Consider the following 16,647-nt stretch of genomic DNA (forward strand, 5'->3'; position numbering starts at 1 on the left):
TTTTTGTACCATCAGTTAAAGTGATGAAATCCACTGAAGGAGATTAGAATGAATCCTAAAGTTATGAAGCTCACGAAGCAGTATGTTGTGACATACAGAATTAAACGCCTTACTGAAATCCGTGTAAATAGCCTCTATTTGACTTTGATTATCTATACAAATAATAACGTAAGAGGAAAAAGATGCGAGATAAGTGACAGTTGATCTACCCGATAAAAACCCATGCTTGGCATCACTTACATGGTCTTTTACGAAAAAATCCAGTTTGGTCTTTACTAAACTTTCGAGCAATTGAGGAATTGTGAACTGCTTACAAATGCCTATGTAATTTTGAACATTATTTTTCGCACCAGACTTATAAATTGGGATCAGAAAAGAAGATTTCCATTCGTCCAAAAATATTCCGGACAATAAAGATAAGTTGAATATAATTTGCAATGTAAAGCATACAGCAGGAATACCATCGACACAAGGAATGTGATTGGGTTTAAAATTCTAAAGACCATTTAATACATCAGATAATTCTAAATGTATTGAGCCAATATCTTTTTAGGCGGGAACATCGAAAAGAAAATCCAAGTTTCCTTTCAATTGATTCCAAAAATTGAGCAAAAACATCAAGAGTTTTAATAATGTCAGTAGAATTATCCCCTCTAAAATTGATCTTAGTTGGAATGCCAATTGATTTCCCTTTAGAATTAATAAAACTCCAGTATCTTTTCGGATCACTATTCAAATTAAGCTCCATATTCGAAATATAATTCCTGTGCAAGGTTTGCTGAGAACCATGAATTCCTTACGAAGTTTACAAAATGAATGTTTGTCATATAAAGTGTTTGATACTTGTCAAATGATTAGTTTTTTTAAATTTTTTAAATGAGTCAGCCTTTTAATATACCACGGAGGTTTTGAGATACTCTTTTCTGTCCTATGAGTTACAAATAAGTTAAGCTACCCGTGCATATTTTTCAAGTTTAGGTTTAAAAATTCAGTTTTCCAGTTTACAGTTCCAAGATAATTTTTTAATTTTCATTACAAATTGAATTCAATGTCATTGATATATTACAAACATTTTATATTATTTTATAATTTCAGGGTGTACATTTGGAACACAATACATCAGCTCGAGTAATTCGTTCAAATCAAAGTCTTGTGCTGCAGAAAATTACTAAACATTATGCTGGAAATTATGCCTGTAGTGCTATAAATGATGAAGGTGAAACAGTCAGCAATCATTTACCACTTCGAGTTAAATGTAAGTATTAAACAACAAATACATACATACATACATTAATTTATTTGTTATTACATATTTTTTAAGTGCTCTTTGGAATGGGAATGTCCAAATCAAGCCTTTGAGAAAAATGGAAAAATATGAAATTTCCAAATTAGATCCGAAAATTAGTGCTCATTAGAAATAATTCCCGTAGAAAGTTTTTTTCGCGAGCCGTCTTCAAAAACCAAACAAATACGACTTAAAAATTGAAATAAAGTGTCAATCTGTTTCAAAACTAACGATAGGCATTATAAACATATTTTTGAAAGAACTTAGTTCGTTTGCTAGAAATTCCAGCATTAATAAATTACTAAAATGATATTTAAACTGTTTTGAAATGGATTTCTTAAAGAATTTTGTTTCGGTTAATTTCTTCAAAAAATATAAAAGAAGAGAAAGGAGGGATGTATCTCCTCTTTAATCCTTCCCTATTTTCCTAAAACTGACACTGCGTTTAAACTTTAACCATGTTAAGGGTGTTAGTAACCCCCTAGTTATATGAAAAATAAAAAAAAATTGTATACGACACAGCTAACAATTTTCTTTTGTGTCCTTAAGGCTTGGTGCCTATGCTTTTAGCTGAAAAAATTATGGGACTTCGGCGGGGTTCTCAAAAAACTCCTATCGTTTTAAGCACTCGTTTTTCTAAATTTTACTTAAAAGACTCAAATAAATTATTCTGGCACCTGCTCAAATATCAGAATTATATTCGATTTTCGAGTTTTGTAAACTACAGCCAGATGAGAATGTATAAAAACTTTTTGCATCTTCGGAGAAAAACTAAGCATTTTAGCGACGTCAAATATGTGAAAACTCCAACAGAGATGGTTTACCTAGAACTAAAAGCTGTTCAGTCTCCTCGATGCAAGTACGACCCATGAATAGTGGCATTGGGGGAGGATTTATCTTGTTTGACAGTAGACAGCATTGAGTTTTTGAAGAATTAAATTCTTTACAGGTTTTGATCCTCCATTTTACAATTTTGTCAAAATCCGAACTTAATAGGCTTATTTTACGCTTTCATAGGTAGTCCTCATTCAAATAACACGGATGAGAATCTAAAAACGAATATAAAAAGAGCAACACAATTTAATAACTTAGAAGTTTGAGACAAAAGATCATTTATAAAAACGAAACCCCACTAGCGTTTAGTTTGCGAATATCAGACTCCTACCCGTCCAATACTACTTAAATTGAAAGTGCGAAAGCCAATTACTAACCAAACAAAGAATAGATTTTTCCACATTTTCTATAAAAGATCTTGAAGCCAAACTTTATCAAATGAAATTATAAGTGTAATAATCTTACTTTCACCCAAACTATGTGAACAATTTTTTCACTGTTCGGTGAGATTAAAAATGATATCGCCAGTGGACCTTTTGTTACGAAAGCTATATTAAGAAGTGTATTCTTCACAATTTGTCTAAGGTGAAAATTGATAAGCATTTCCATGGCCTTTGAAAAAAGGTACGCAAGTGCATTGGGACGATACTTAGAAGGGTAACGTTTTGTAGGGACAGGCTGGGCAAATTGCTCTTTTCCATCCACTGAAAAAGAGAACTGTTAAGTAGGATAGATTAAAGAGCTTATACAATGGTTTTTCCAGCGTTGAAGAATACCTCTTCAAAACAAAAGCAGAGCGGGTTTGTGAAAGTAGATTGGTACCAAACAATCCAAAGAAGAAATGTTAAAAATTCTTCAATGTCAATTTTCTAAGAATTCATAAATTTCGAAGTCGGGTTTCAATTTAATGTTAGTGATATCTAGAGGTAGTACATAAAAGCATACAAATCCTCTAAAATACGTCCTTTTGTTTGGAATTAAGCTTCAACTTTTAATTCGCATTGAATTCGAAACTTTACTATTTTGCTCAGTCGACAATTGATATTCTAGTTTCATTTGATGATTTCAAAACCTATTGCTGTTTTTTTTACGGTCACCTTCAATATTAATGAGAAATAAGTAAAAGTTGAATAAAACCATTCTTAAATATATTTCTTAAGAATTTGAAAATATATTATTAAAAATTAGAGGAACTTTGAAATAGGCTCTCCCATTTAAAGCTGGTTGATTTTAAAATTAGGCAAAACAAGTTGTAATCAATATCAATAGGGTTTTAACTTTATATGGAAGCTCTATCAATGACATTACATGCGAAATATAATATCGTTTAAATCGTGCATTCGAAAGGTTCAGTATTCAATTTGCTTAAGAGCATAAATCAGGCTGGATTTGACCTAGGGCATCGATTAAGTTGTCCTTTAGGCTGCAGTGGTTTTTGACTTATTCGCAAAGATCTTAGACTTATGAAAACCCGTCAAGAAAAAATTTAAAAGTTTCAATCCTCATGATTTGGTGGTTTTCCTTGTCCAAATCAATCAATTCCTGTTGAAACCATATGTCTTCCGTATCTATATCACTTAATTCAGGCCACAAGAAGGCGGTGATAATCGGCCTATGCGATCGCCGTTGACGGTGATGGCCTGTCCAGCATCCTTTTCGAAAGAGTATGGAACTCTGATGTCTCCACCTCAAATTCACAAGAAACAGTAACTTTATTTGGACGTATTTGCATCTCATACAACTTGCGTGAATTGGTGTTCTCCTAAATCCAGCAAAAAGGGAGTCATCAAAAAGATGGTTTTCAAGAAAAATCTACATGAATTTCTAACTGCTTAAAAATCCAGTCAGTTTTACCATTTGCAATTGTTGCTCAACGCTGTTACTTGCCATGATTAAATAAATAAATTGGGTGGAGCAACAGTCCGTTGAGAACTAAGGCCTAGTGACTTACAACTCTCAACAATGCCTGTGTGCGAGTACTGTTGTCAGGGATGGAAGGGACCTAGAGTTTTAAGCCGAATCCGAACGGCTAATTTGAGAAAGCACTTTTCATGCCAAGAATTACTCTTGGAGAATTTGTGAATTCCTCGCATGAGGCAGTACCCGTGAAAAAACTTTAGATGACTTAGGCAGACATTCCACGGGTACTACTACCCTCCATGATTATTTGCCTTAAGGGGGTATTCTGGTCTAGAAATAAAAAAAAATCGATTTTTTTTTCATATTTTCATTGTTTAACTATTTAAGAATATGTCTACGAGAGGATTTTCCCAAATTCAAATTAATTTCGGAGAAATAAGTATTTTGCTGAGGAGCCATCCAAATCGGTTGGGCTGCAACTAATCGAACAAAAGACATAATGGGATACTTTAAACGCGTTTTTCTCAGAACTGTCTTTTTGAATCTGATACCCACGATTTCTCAAGTTCTGCCAAACCGATTTACTTGAAATTTTAAGATAGTCTTCCTTAGGGACTTGTCTACGTCCGGAACTACGGCCATCCCCAAATTTTAATTTTTACTATTTTGAACAAATCGAAGAATGTTCAAAAAAGTGGTAATTTTTTTTGTTTTCTTTAGGCAGTCGCTATTTTGTAAAAAAAACGTTTGTAACTTTTTCGTAGTTCCAGACATTGCGACATTATTGTAGTTTAATAATCTTTTTTAGTTTTTGATTTCAGATTTCTAGGAGAGTAAAAATCATGAGTATGGTCACGCACCAACTTTTTGAGACGCACCACGCACCACGCACTGATAACTAACGGAATTTTTATGCTTTTAATGTGGTCGCCGTGAGCAGTTAATTAAAACTCTGAATTTTTTTAAATGCTGTATAAAAAGCAAACCATATCTAGTCCTACTAACGTGCGAAAATATTTAGTACCGTATAATCTTTAAGTCTTTTGTAAAGATTCATGTTTACATAAAATAAAATAGTTTCCCAATTAATTAATTTGAACATTTTTATCATCAAACGTCTATAAACCAATAATAATGTTAAATTCATTTCAGATACTCCCATCTGTAAGCACTTGGATCGTGTAGCTCTAATTGGTGCTTCAAAAGACGAGACAGTTGAAGTGATATGTGAGATACAAGCGGACCCACCACCCAGGTAAGAACTATACACAAGAACAAGATTTCACCAGACAAAATATCCTTTTTTGCCAAAGGCGTTTCCATTTTAAAATGCACAATGCTATATCCTTCATACCTATGCCGTGCAGCACAAATGCAATGTATACAAAACATATATGGAAAAGAGGCACTTGAATGTCATTAAATTGGAAACAACCTGAGTGGAAGAGTATTATGTTCTTCACATTTTCCAAACACTCACATAACGTTTTACTTTAGATATATGGAAGAATCCTAATGCTGTAGCTGATGATGTGTCTGTCTGTTTCTATGTTCAATGTTCATCTCTCGGAATTCCGAATCATTAAATATTTAAATGAAAATAAGTACCGTCTCGTATATGTATGTAAATCTTGATGCACGAAGCCTTGTTCATGAACTTCCAAGAACTTTCGAATAATTTGCTCATGTTAAACCCATCAGATGTTTTTTGTTGGGCGCCATTTTCAATGAGAATATGGCCAAAAAATATCAAAATGCACAGGCACACACCATTTAACACCTATCTTGTATAGGTGTTCCTCATTCAGTGCGGTTGGTGTATCTTTCTCAAATTCCCAAAACTATATCAATGCGAAGCCGAAGCCAAAGCCGATGCCGGTGATGGTATCATCAGGATACCAAAAACAACTCAATTCTGTATAAATTACCATTCCAATTGCAAAGCTTGTGTTGAATCAGTATCTATGGTCGTCCTTTTCAAAATTCCACCAATATGCATGTAGTAGGGTTGTTATAACAGCATTAACACTTGAGATCATGTACTTCGATTAGGGTTCGGTTCTTGTGTAGAATTGAGAGCCCCATCGCATCGCATTGGCGAGAAGACTTGACTCGACCCGACTCGATAGAGTTGAGACTCAAGCGACTGGCAACCCAAGACTCACAGAGCTCAGAGGGTATAGGAAGAAGACACCTTTTATGCTATGATGGTATTTGCGTACATACCTTTAGATTTTGGAGTGCACTTTGTTAAATTAAAGGAAACAGTTTGCATTAATTTACCTTAAATGAAATTGGCAAATTCTTGTGTCCTCGCTCTTCTTTGGGTTCTTAGCCACATTTATATTCCCTTGCTTTTATAAAAGAGGTACGTATGGAAGTTCTGACTCCTTTTCCCTTTCTCTATTTCTTGCACATCTCTGTAATTGAGACAAATGGTACTTTGGAAAATCCTAGACTTTTGAGAACATTTTCCATTTGTAATATAAGGTGGTTAACTGATGTTGGGGATATTATAAGGCAAAAGGACCTTTTAAGTGCATTAAATCAGGGTATAAATTTAATTTAGATTAAAGTCCTTTATAGTTCCATTTGTGTCTTACTATTTCCCTGGTCCCTTCTCTTATACTATTATAAAAGCCAGTGGTTAAATTAATGTCTTCGAGGTGTTTTCTGGGCTTTGCAGGTGTAAACCTATGAGAGAAAATGCATGCAGAGAATTATATGAATACAATTTTTGGAAATGAGGTCGTTTTTATTATATTCAGGTCTTGAGGTTTAGGTTTATATGGAATTTTATTACTCTATATTTATTTGCAGTATTAAATAGTGAATTATAAAGGAGAGAACCTACTGTGACTTCCTGGGGTGCATATTATTTATTTATTTAAATGCATATTTTTTTTTGAAATTATTGAAGCAAAATCAACTTTGATTTCAAAGACGCATACAAGTATATGACTTTTGTCAGAAATTAATTTTAAGAGCCCGACAATAAAGGTCTTACATAGAAATAATTTGTATTCACTTAGGGGATTAAGGGCTTAGAATCTGTTCTTCCAGGGAATTATTGTGATTGAGTCTACTAGGTAGTATAAACATTTGATCTTTTGAATAGAACTTTGTATTATGGTTGCAGGGCGTTTTATTTTATGTGCTTAAGAGGTAAAACATCTTAAGTGATTTTAACTTTTGTTCATTTTACTAGGTGTTGTACCATTCTTGCATAATAAGTTATTTAATAAAATAAAACTCGGCTTACATGGAAAATAACTTAATTTTTTTAAAATTAAAAACAAAACGACTCAAGTAGGTGTTTAAGAAATTTGAGAAAGATTTTCAAATAAATAAGCACAAACGTATTCTGAATTGCAATTAGTTAAAACTTTTTAAATTGTTACTAGCCGGTCGTTACGGGTATAGTCATAAAAAAAAACATGTGAAAAACATGATTTCTCCAAATTGACACCACAAACGTGTAGTGTTTGCCCTTGGGACTTATATATGAACCTCGCAAATGATAAACGCACAGGATATAGTCATCTTTTGAATTCAAATAGCATATCAGATGGAATCATAGGGATACTCAGTCAATCAAACACACTTCTCCTTTTGATTTACCAGTTAATATTGTAGCTTCAATCAAATTTGGCAATAACTTTTTCACTGCCAATCTGGTGCCATTACACAGTTTTGGTGGATTAATGTTCCGCAATAATATAATCAAAGAACCAATTTCCAGATTCAAAAAATCCGGGGTTCCAATGAATATAAAAATTCAATTAGATAATTCATTGCCTCATCTTGATTCATAACACTGTCAATTGATTTATATGTGTTTCGATTGAATTTGAAAATGAATGGCATTGATATGATTTTGTTTCCGGTACTAAAATGGTGCATTCTCTCAACTAATCATGATTCCTGTAATTCTGAAGAATATTTGCAAAAACACATTAAATCAACTGTGCAAAACTTGTTCTGTAAAGTGATCAATCCGTTGGTACTGTCGATTGGTATTTTTCCATCACCAATTTCTTACAATTGTTTTAATAACTCATAGGCAGTTGCATAATTATGTAGGTGAATACGCATATTAATCTTCAGCGTCAATTTTCGTACATATCTCCAAAAAATTGATAGCTTCAAACAGGCGTTTATTTTGCAATTTCCCTGACAGCAATATCGGAGCACCACCAAAACAGCTGTTGATTACCGCGTTAATCTTGCATTGTTCTATAAATATTTCTATTGATTTTTTATTCACCATTGTGCACTCATCCCTTATAATAATTGACGTTAATCGCAGAACTTTTGCCATAGCAGAATTTCTCGAAATATTGCCAGTTGGAGTTTCGATCACCCGTACATTCAATGGCAATTTTAATGCAGAGTGTTGGGTCCGACCATCTCCTAACTATATAGCAGCAATTTCCGAAGATGCAAGTGCCAATGCAATTTTCTGTTCCGATTGAATAGCCGCTAAAATCAATGATAACACGAAAGTTTTTCCTGTACCACCAGGTGCATCCAAGAATTATAATCAACCTGTATTATTGGAAACGGCTTGCATGATTGTGTCAATATTCAATTTGGTTATATTCGATTTTACAAATAAACGTAAATCATTAGAATTGAACTCCTGCTGATGTTGCAATTCACGATCAAAAAAATCACTTATGTGCTAATGCTTTATTTACAATCGTTAAACACATATGTAGTACCCGTGGCATGATGGTTAGTGCGTTGGACTGTCATCCGAGAGGTCTTGGCTTCGATCCCTGACTATGCCACCAAAGTTTTTTTCATGGGTACTGCCTCTTGTGAGGAATTGACAAATTCTCCAAGAGTTATTCTTGTCATGAAAAATGCTTTCTCAAATTTTCCGTTCGGATTCGGCTTGAAACTGTAGGTCCCTTCCATCCCTGACAACAGTACTAGCACACAGGAATGGTTGAGAGTTGTCAGTCACTAGGCCCTAGTCCTCAAACGGACTATTGCGCCACCCAATTTATTTATTTTTTATTTTTAAACACATATCTTCAATTATTATTACTATATCATTTTATCATGACCTTAAAATAAGACCAATTCCATTCCTCGTAGATTGATATTTATTTTCTTCTTCTTTCAAAAAAATGAACAAGAAAAATAACGGTATTATTTTGTACATTAGGTAATTAGGGACATAATTATATCTGTAGGGTGATTTTTTAGGTATTATCTTTTTGGCAACACTGGTTTAAACAGCTGACGCACGTTTTGTGTTTTGTTTCACTATCAAACATCTTTAGTTTGATCAATCATTTAACCATGAATCGTCTTTTAAACGAACAACTCTTGCAATTTATTGATTTTTGTATCAAAATGAATAAAGTTCATCGCACGCTTTTTACCGAGAAATCGTGTTCAGCGACGAAGCTCATGTTTATCTCAATGGGTACGTAGATATTCAGAATTGTCGATTTTGAAGTGAATATCAGCCAGAAGCATCGCAAAAGCTACCAATGCATTCCGGAAAAAGTCACAGTTTGGTGCGGTTTATGTGCTGGTGGCATCATTAGACTGTATTTCTTCAAAGATGATGCGAATAGTAACGTAACTGTGAATGATGAGCGCTACCATGACATGATATCAAACTTTTTTTTACCAAAATAAAAGAACTTGACTTGACATGTGGTTTTAACAAGACGGACCCACCTGTCACACAGCACGCGCAACAATGGACTTATGAGAGGCGAGTTCGGTGAACATTTTATTTCACATTCAGGACGGTTCAATTGGCCACTTAGATCGTGCGATTTAATGTGTTTAGACTTTTTCTTAGGCTACTTTAATGCTCGCTTCAATTGACGCATTAGAAGACAACATTCAAGCATTTATTCTTGAGATACCAGCTGAAATGTAAATGTAAATGTAAACTGAAAGCTCAAACAGCTTATTGCTTCCTGCGCAAGTGCAGACGGTTCTTGCGTTTCCAGGCAGCGTGACGGGAACCTCCAATTGTCTAAGAGTACTTGTAGCCCTTTCCAATACCTCGGGTGCTCTTGCCAGCCGATGTAAGTCCACGCAATTCACGATGCTTCTGCCCGTGCTTGCAGACCCGCAGTTGATCTTAGAATCACGATGAATGGCATTGTGGTTGGTGTCAATTATGATGACTTCGAAGTATTTGTAAGAGGCATCCTGGGCGCGTCTATCGGCCATTGATCTGGCTCTATAAGTTCCACCTTTAATATACGAGTATGTCCTGTAGTTATCCATGTTCCGCAAATAATTACCTACTACATTTTAGGTTCTTTCAATTTACTATTCTCTTTAGCTTAAAACAAATTCAAGATACATTACTGATTTCTTAATTATTTTATTTCAAAAAAATTCTGCGTTTTTTACAACAATTACAGCTAATTTTTGAGAAAGCTTTAATCCCTAAAAGTAGCTTTAATTATTTATTAAACGAGTCTTAAATTAGGGTTGGGTTGAGAAAGAACTTCCATAAATTTAAAACTCGGTTTAAGAATTTTTGACCTTTGTCTGGATAATAAATAAAAAAAAATAAAACAAAAATAAAACGAGCTTTCAATAGAATAAAGGAAACTTAAATTAAAAACTGCACCTTGGCTCATCTTAAGAAATTGATGATAGTTTATCATATTAAATAATAGAAGTCAATCATATCACAAACGGCATTGGTTTCTTAAAAACACCTGGACAATGGTTCATTATTACCATCAATTTTTAAGCATCCTCGCTGAAACGTTGAAGTTAATGAAAGACAAAATATCCGTGCCCTCAATATAATTTGTCAGTACATCACATATGAAAACAACTTCAGAAAATTTTCTTCTAATGATTACAGGATTCCAAAACATGTTCACCTTGTTTTTTCGAAGGCATATCTATCTATGCCCCAGTGAAACTTTTTGGCTTAAACTCTTGTAAAGAAAAGAACAGACATTTTTAATTATTGAGAATTGGGCAAGACTCAATTACCTTTGGCCATTTTAGTAATTGAATTTAAGTTCGTATGTGTTTTAAGAACTTAAATTTCTAATCACAAATTTCGAAAAAAAATTGTTTTTGAATTTAATTAATGATCAATTTAAAAAAAACGTTAAATTTTAACATTTTGGAAGATTGTTTAAAGTTTTGATCGAATACCAGTTTGATGAACTTTCAAGATCTTGGAATTTAAAAAAGCATTACGAAAGCATAAGAAAAACAGAGTACCAAGATGACTGCGACACAACGAAGGTAACATTAATCGGTGCAGACATTTTTTTTTTTTTTTAAATTCATTTTTATTAGTTCAATCTTAAACCTATCTTAAAGCTAGACAAAAATTCATAAAACTAGCCTAATTATCCATAACTTACAACTAACTTAATGGTCCCATACGGACACTCTAAGCTACCGGTGCAGACATAAATCTATTAATATGAACATATTGAATACGACCCTTTTAGTAAATATAGATTTAGTTTGAGAAGTTCGAGTGGAATCCAAATGTATTTATAAGTAAATCATGACTTACTCAGTCGAAAGCTTTGCAGAAATCGGTGTACACAACATCAAATTGATATCCTTTTTCCAATCCATTTAAAACACTGTTTCAAAATTGTAAGCTTAGTTACGGTAGATTGTTCACAGACGAAACCATTGTGGTTAAAGGTTTTGTTGAGATATCGACATTGGATATTTTGAAGCATCAACCTCCTTATTCCAAACAGAATCATCGTCAATGTTCTTAAAACATGGAGACAAAATATCAATGTCTTACAGATTTATTAGTATTTTTGTTGGCCTTTAATCGTGGAGAAGAGTTTTTATTTAATAAAGTTTTGAGAGCAGCGAAAAAATTTGTGTCTCACTTACGCTGTAGGAAGGCTGGTGTGACGAGGTTAAGAATAGCACAAAAATTGAAATTCCAAAATAAGGAACGATTAGATAATTATTTGCATTCAACGTCAGATAAATCAACAAACCTTTAATGCTTTTGGAAAGTTTTATAATAAGATAGCAATAAGCCTTAGGCTTTGACATTTTGGGAAAAATTCTACAAGCGGCTGCGAGAGAACTAAGTTGAAGAAGCCGTTGTCATCATGTGTTAATGTACTCAAAATTCGTCTATATTAAAATCTGCGTAGGCTGCACATTTTGTGGGATTCCAATCTGCTTCGATTATTTGCTACTACTCTAATGAACATATCAAGTATTTATGCTTTTTAACTTGGAGCTTCTGCAAACGATTTTCAGTAACTGCATGGATGAAAAATCAAAGAAGAGAACGTTTTTCTATCTGTGTTCATGTCCTGCTCCGTCAAAAAGACGAAGACTCTACCTTGGAAACTTTAAATACAATGGTCCTAGTGATCTTAAAAATTCTGATATTTATTGTCTGAAACAATTTATGTAGTGAGCTCTATCTGGTTCAATGAGTAAGGTAGATCTCTAGATCTATGTAATATCACAGCAGAAAACTATTTATCTAAGTGTCTTGGTTTCATCAGCAAACCTTAGCTTAACCCAGTACTGATAAATTCCTTTAAAGAACAATTTGGAAAATTTAGATCCAAATTGTATGGATCTGATATTTTTAGAAATTATTTAGAACAGTTGATACTTTTAACTTGTATATTTGGATTCTACATCTGTTCTGTCTATTAGTGGTAATGTTCTCACATCTGAATCCGGAAAAGCACAATAGAAAGTAATTGTTAAAAAAGCATTCTTAAAATGAATCAGAATAACATTTTTAGAAAATTCCCACTTTTCAGAGACTCCAATTTATTGAAAATCAAAAAATTATTAAAAAACTTTTATTAGTTTCTTTTGTAAATCAAAGTTCCATGTGAATCTAATACAATTTTAAAAACTAACCTTTTATATTGCAATTCTCAAGAAACAGAAACATTTCAATCATCAGCTTTCATGTTTCATATCAAAGAAGTTGGTTTTTCAATCTAAACCTAAATTAGTTTAAAATGCTAAATTTCAAACTTAAATGTACTCACCAATAAATCCTTCTGTATATTTACTTACAGGTCATTCCGTTGGAAATTCAATAATTCAGGTGAAACGCTCGATGTAGGAAGTGAACGTTTTAGTGTCAATGGTAGTCGAAGCATCCTCAAATACACTCCAGTCACAGATCAGGTTTGTTATTATTCATATGTACCTACTCTAGTATCTTCATACATATATCCAAATGGCAAAGAGCCTAAAGCCTAATTAATACACTTTATTCCTTGAAATTCAAACAACTATACCAACTAACTTTCTATGTGTGTGCCAATCTCAATTATTATTATTACAGGACTATGGCACCCTATCTTGCTGGGCAGCAAATGAAGTTGGTACACAGCACCAGCCATGTTTGTTCCAGGTCGTCCTTGCGGGTAAGTTTAATTCATATGACTAAATCCTTCCCCTCTCCTTCATCGTCTATCCCTTTTCCACTATCCCTCCCTCTTCCCACACAAATATACATAAATGCTAATTATTCTGTTTTATTGCCTTGTGTGTAGCTATATGTGGTTAAATTTTCTTCTTTGTTTTGTTTTGTTTTTTTCTTCCTCTTTCATTGTTTATCCTACATATATGCATATGTGTATGTACGGTACGTATACGTCCTGATGCACATCCTCTATTCATTATGGACAAAACGCCAAAAGGTCTACCAAGTGCCGTCAGCAATTGTACTGTGTACAATCGTACCGAACTCAGTGTGGACATCCAATGCTTGCCTGGCTATGATGGTGGTCTACCGCAAATATTTGTCCTGGAAATGTTCTCCAGTCGAACAGGAGGCACAAGGTAAATATGCTGATTTTCAGTTCGGTTGCATTGGGTTTGTTTGGGATGGGTTGAATTGGTTTGGGTTGGGTTGGGTTGGGTTCAAGCTGAAACTGAGGCTAAAGCTGAGGCTGCTAAGGCTCAGGTTCAGTGTCCATTTAGATTGCCGACCGCATGTGCCATGTGCAGCACTTAACCTATGAAAATAGTACAATCGAGACAAAATTGGTCACACAGAGAAAAGACAGTGTTTCCCAGGACATACCCCATGTGTATTGTTATACCTATACAGATGAGGTCTTTGTTCAAGGAGTGGGAGAGGGAGTGTAGAAGTGAAAAGTAGAAGACACAATTTTCAGTTGTGGCTGCTTAAATGTTATCTATGTAGGTCCAGCAGTCAGTGATGTCATTGGTGTGGTGCGGTGTGGTGTATATAGTTGACCTATGTATTCCATTCGGGCAAAGATCAAAAAATAACCTGGAATATCCTGAAATCTCGAAATCTCAAACTCGAACACGACAGTAGGAAGACATCACCATCTATACGATCTACCTAAATTCTCTGGGCGTATTAAAATGCAAATATAACGGAACGATTAAGGGTTATTCTCATCTTAAACCCCACCTCGACCTTTTCACGTTTTCACAACCTGCTTCTATGGATTTTCTAAGAACCAATGCATTTCAATGCAATCAGGCAAACAGTAAATGTTTGTGATTTTCGATATCCTTTTATTTTTTTTTGATAATAAAATCTCAACAACTACAACAACGAAATGAAAAAATATGAATTGAATCCTCTTGAGCCAACAATTGAAAAGTTCATTGAATATTTTATTTCTTCTTCATCTTGATGGAGTTTTTCTTATTTCTTATTTTTGTTGTTGTTGTAGTTGTTGTAAACTGATGGTTACTGGTTGGTGTGTGCTGCTATGTTGGCTGGTTGGTTGGTTGATGGGTGCCTACAAATTCGTTGTCCTTTAAATAAATGTACAAAATACATCCGGATCCTAGAGAAGGATTTCTTAGGTATTAGATTTATGCAAATGGAAATGTTTTCTTCGCCATTGTTGTCAACTTCAGATATTTCGTTTGTTGTTCGAATGGATAAGGATATTGCTTCGATGTTGTATATTGTAGGAGTTTAAATGTATACAAAGATATATTTATAAAGAGAAAAAAGGGTTTTTTGATCAAAAATACGAACCGAAAAATAAAATTGAATTACAATAAAATCTGCATAAATTTTACGACAACAATAATTTCAGTTTTTCAATACAACACAACTCAACACACGACTTTATTTAATGCAAAATGTAAGATATATGTATTTGGGTTTGACTTTTGGATTTAATTCTTAATTTCAATTTTATTTATATTTTTTTTTGAAATGAGACAATTTTTACTAAAAGAAATTATTATTCCGAGTGGAGTAAGGATTTTTATTGGATATATTCAAGCATTTTAATAATATATTAATTAATTTAATTGAATTTATTGATTATCATCAAGTTCCTTACCTAGAGGAAAAATAACATACGAGTTTCATTTAATTACTAAAGCTTCTTACAAACTAAATGATACCTCAGCATAATTTTCATTTTCTTCGTCATCATCAAACTTTAAAAAATGTTGGCTTTCTCTAGTTTTCTAATTCAAACCTAATCGGTGGGTAACATAGATAAAAGGTAGTCTATATGATTTACAAATTACATATTTAGTCCAGTAAACTGTATAAGATGAATAACAATTGGTGCACTATTTTGAAGAGTTTTAACTGATAAATTTCGTACATCATTCATCAATTTGTTTCATCAATATGACAGACGTGACATTTTTTTTTCATATTGACTACAACTTTCTTAAACATGAAGAACGTTTTTGAGAACTTTTTTTTACAACATCGATAAATATTAATCAATATAATGAAGAATTTAAAATTTTATTAATTTTATGAAATATTTATCAATATTATGAAAAAGATAACTTCAAATTAGTTATATTGATGACCGAATTTATCAATATGATGAACAAATTAATCATAAGATACTACTTTTTTTAAAAATAATGACTAGATTCATGATATTGATGATCCAATTCATTTATACGATGATTGATTTCATCAATATTATAAAAAAATCTTCAATATGATGACTAAATTTTGCATAAATATGATAAATGCATTTATCAATATGATGAACAAATTGTTAACTTGCTGGTGAACTGATGAAGCTTCCCCTGCAGACAATCGTATGAAATTAGTGGTTAGAAGGTCAATGAACTGTGAATCTTCATATTTATGAACGGTTCATCAATCAAATTTGTTTTTCATCCAATATCTTCATCAATAATATAAAAAGTACACCATTCATTAATATGACGATAGTTGTTTTTTTTTAAATAAGATCGATTATGCAAATCTAGAAAGGATATTTTTACCAAAACTGTAAAAATATTTATAAGTTATTTACAATTTAGACAATTCGTAAATTTTGTGTTGGATTTTATGCATTTAGCTGTTTTTCTAAGCATTCTATTTAAATAAAAGAAAAACAAAACGAATAAATTGTCAAATTAAACTAAAAATCCATCTAGCAATAATTACAGCAACATCAAAAAAACAATTTCATTTTTCGATTGGTAATCCGCAAAACTAGATTAAAAAGAGGATGGAATGCGACCCACACTGATAACTTTCCCATTCCGTCTGTCGATTTGTCTTACTTAAAAGTTTCTAGGTTTTAGTGATATGAAAAAAAAGTTATCAATAAATTATTCTAAACAGTTTTTTAAAAGTTTTTATAAATAAATACAAGTTGGATGTATGAAACCAATTAAAGTCAATATCTTCTATTGTACACGATATATCTATC

General features: G+C 32.9%; 1 protein-coding gene across 1 annotated transcript; it reads left to right on the forward strand.

Moving 5' to 3' along the window:
* Positions 1 to 1,095: 1,095 nt before the first annotated feature.
* Positions 1,096 to 13,795, forward strand: LOC129953559 (protein CEPU-1-like; the record flags this gene model as incomplete). The annotated part of the gene is made up of 5 exons (XM_056066800.1): positions 1,096 to 1,255; positions 5,132 to 5,234; positions 13,024 to 13,135; positions 13,296 to 13,377; positions 13,654 to 13,795. Coding segments are annotated over 5 exons (599 nt in total), but the record flags the coding sequence as incomplete, so codon positions are not given.
* Between the last annotated feature and the right edge of the window lie 2,852 nt (positions 13,796 to 16,647).

This window comes from Eupeodes corollae, unplaced genomic scaffold (assembly GCF_945859685.1).
Source record: "Eupeodes corollae unplaced genomic scaffold, idEupCoro1.1 scaffold_1156, whole genome shotgun sequence".
Lineage (NCBI taxonomy): Eukaryota > Metazoa > Arthropoda > Insecta > Diptera > Syrphidae > Eupeodes > Eupeodes corollae.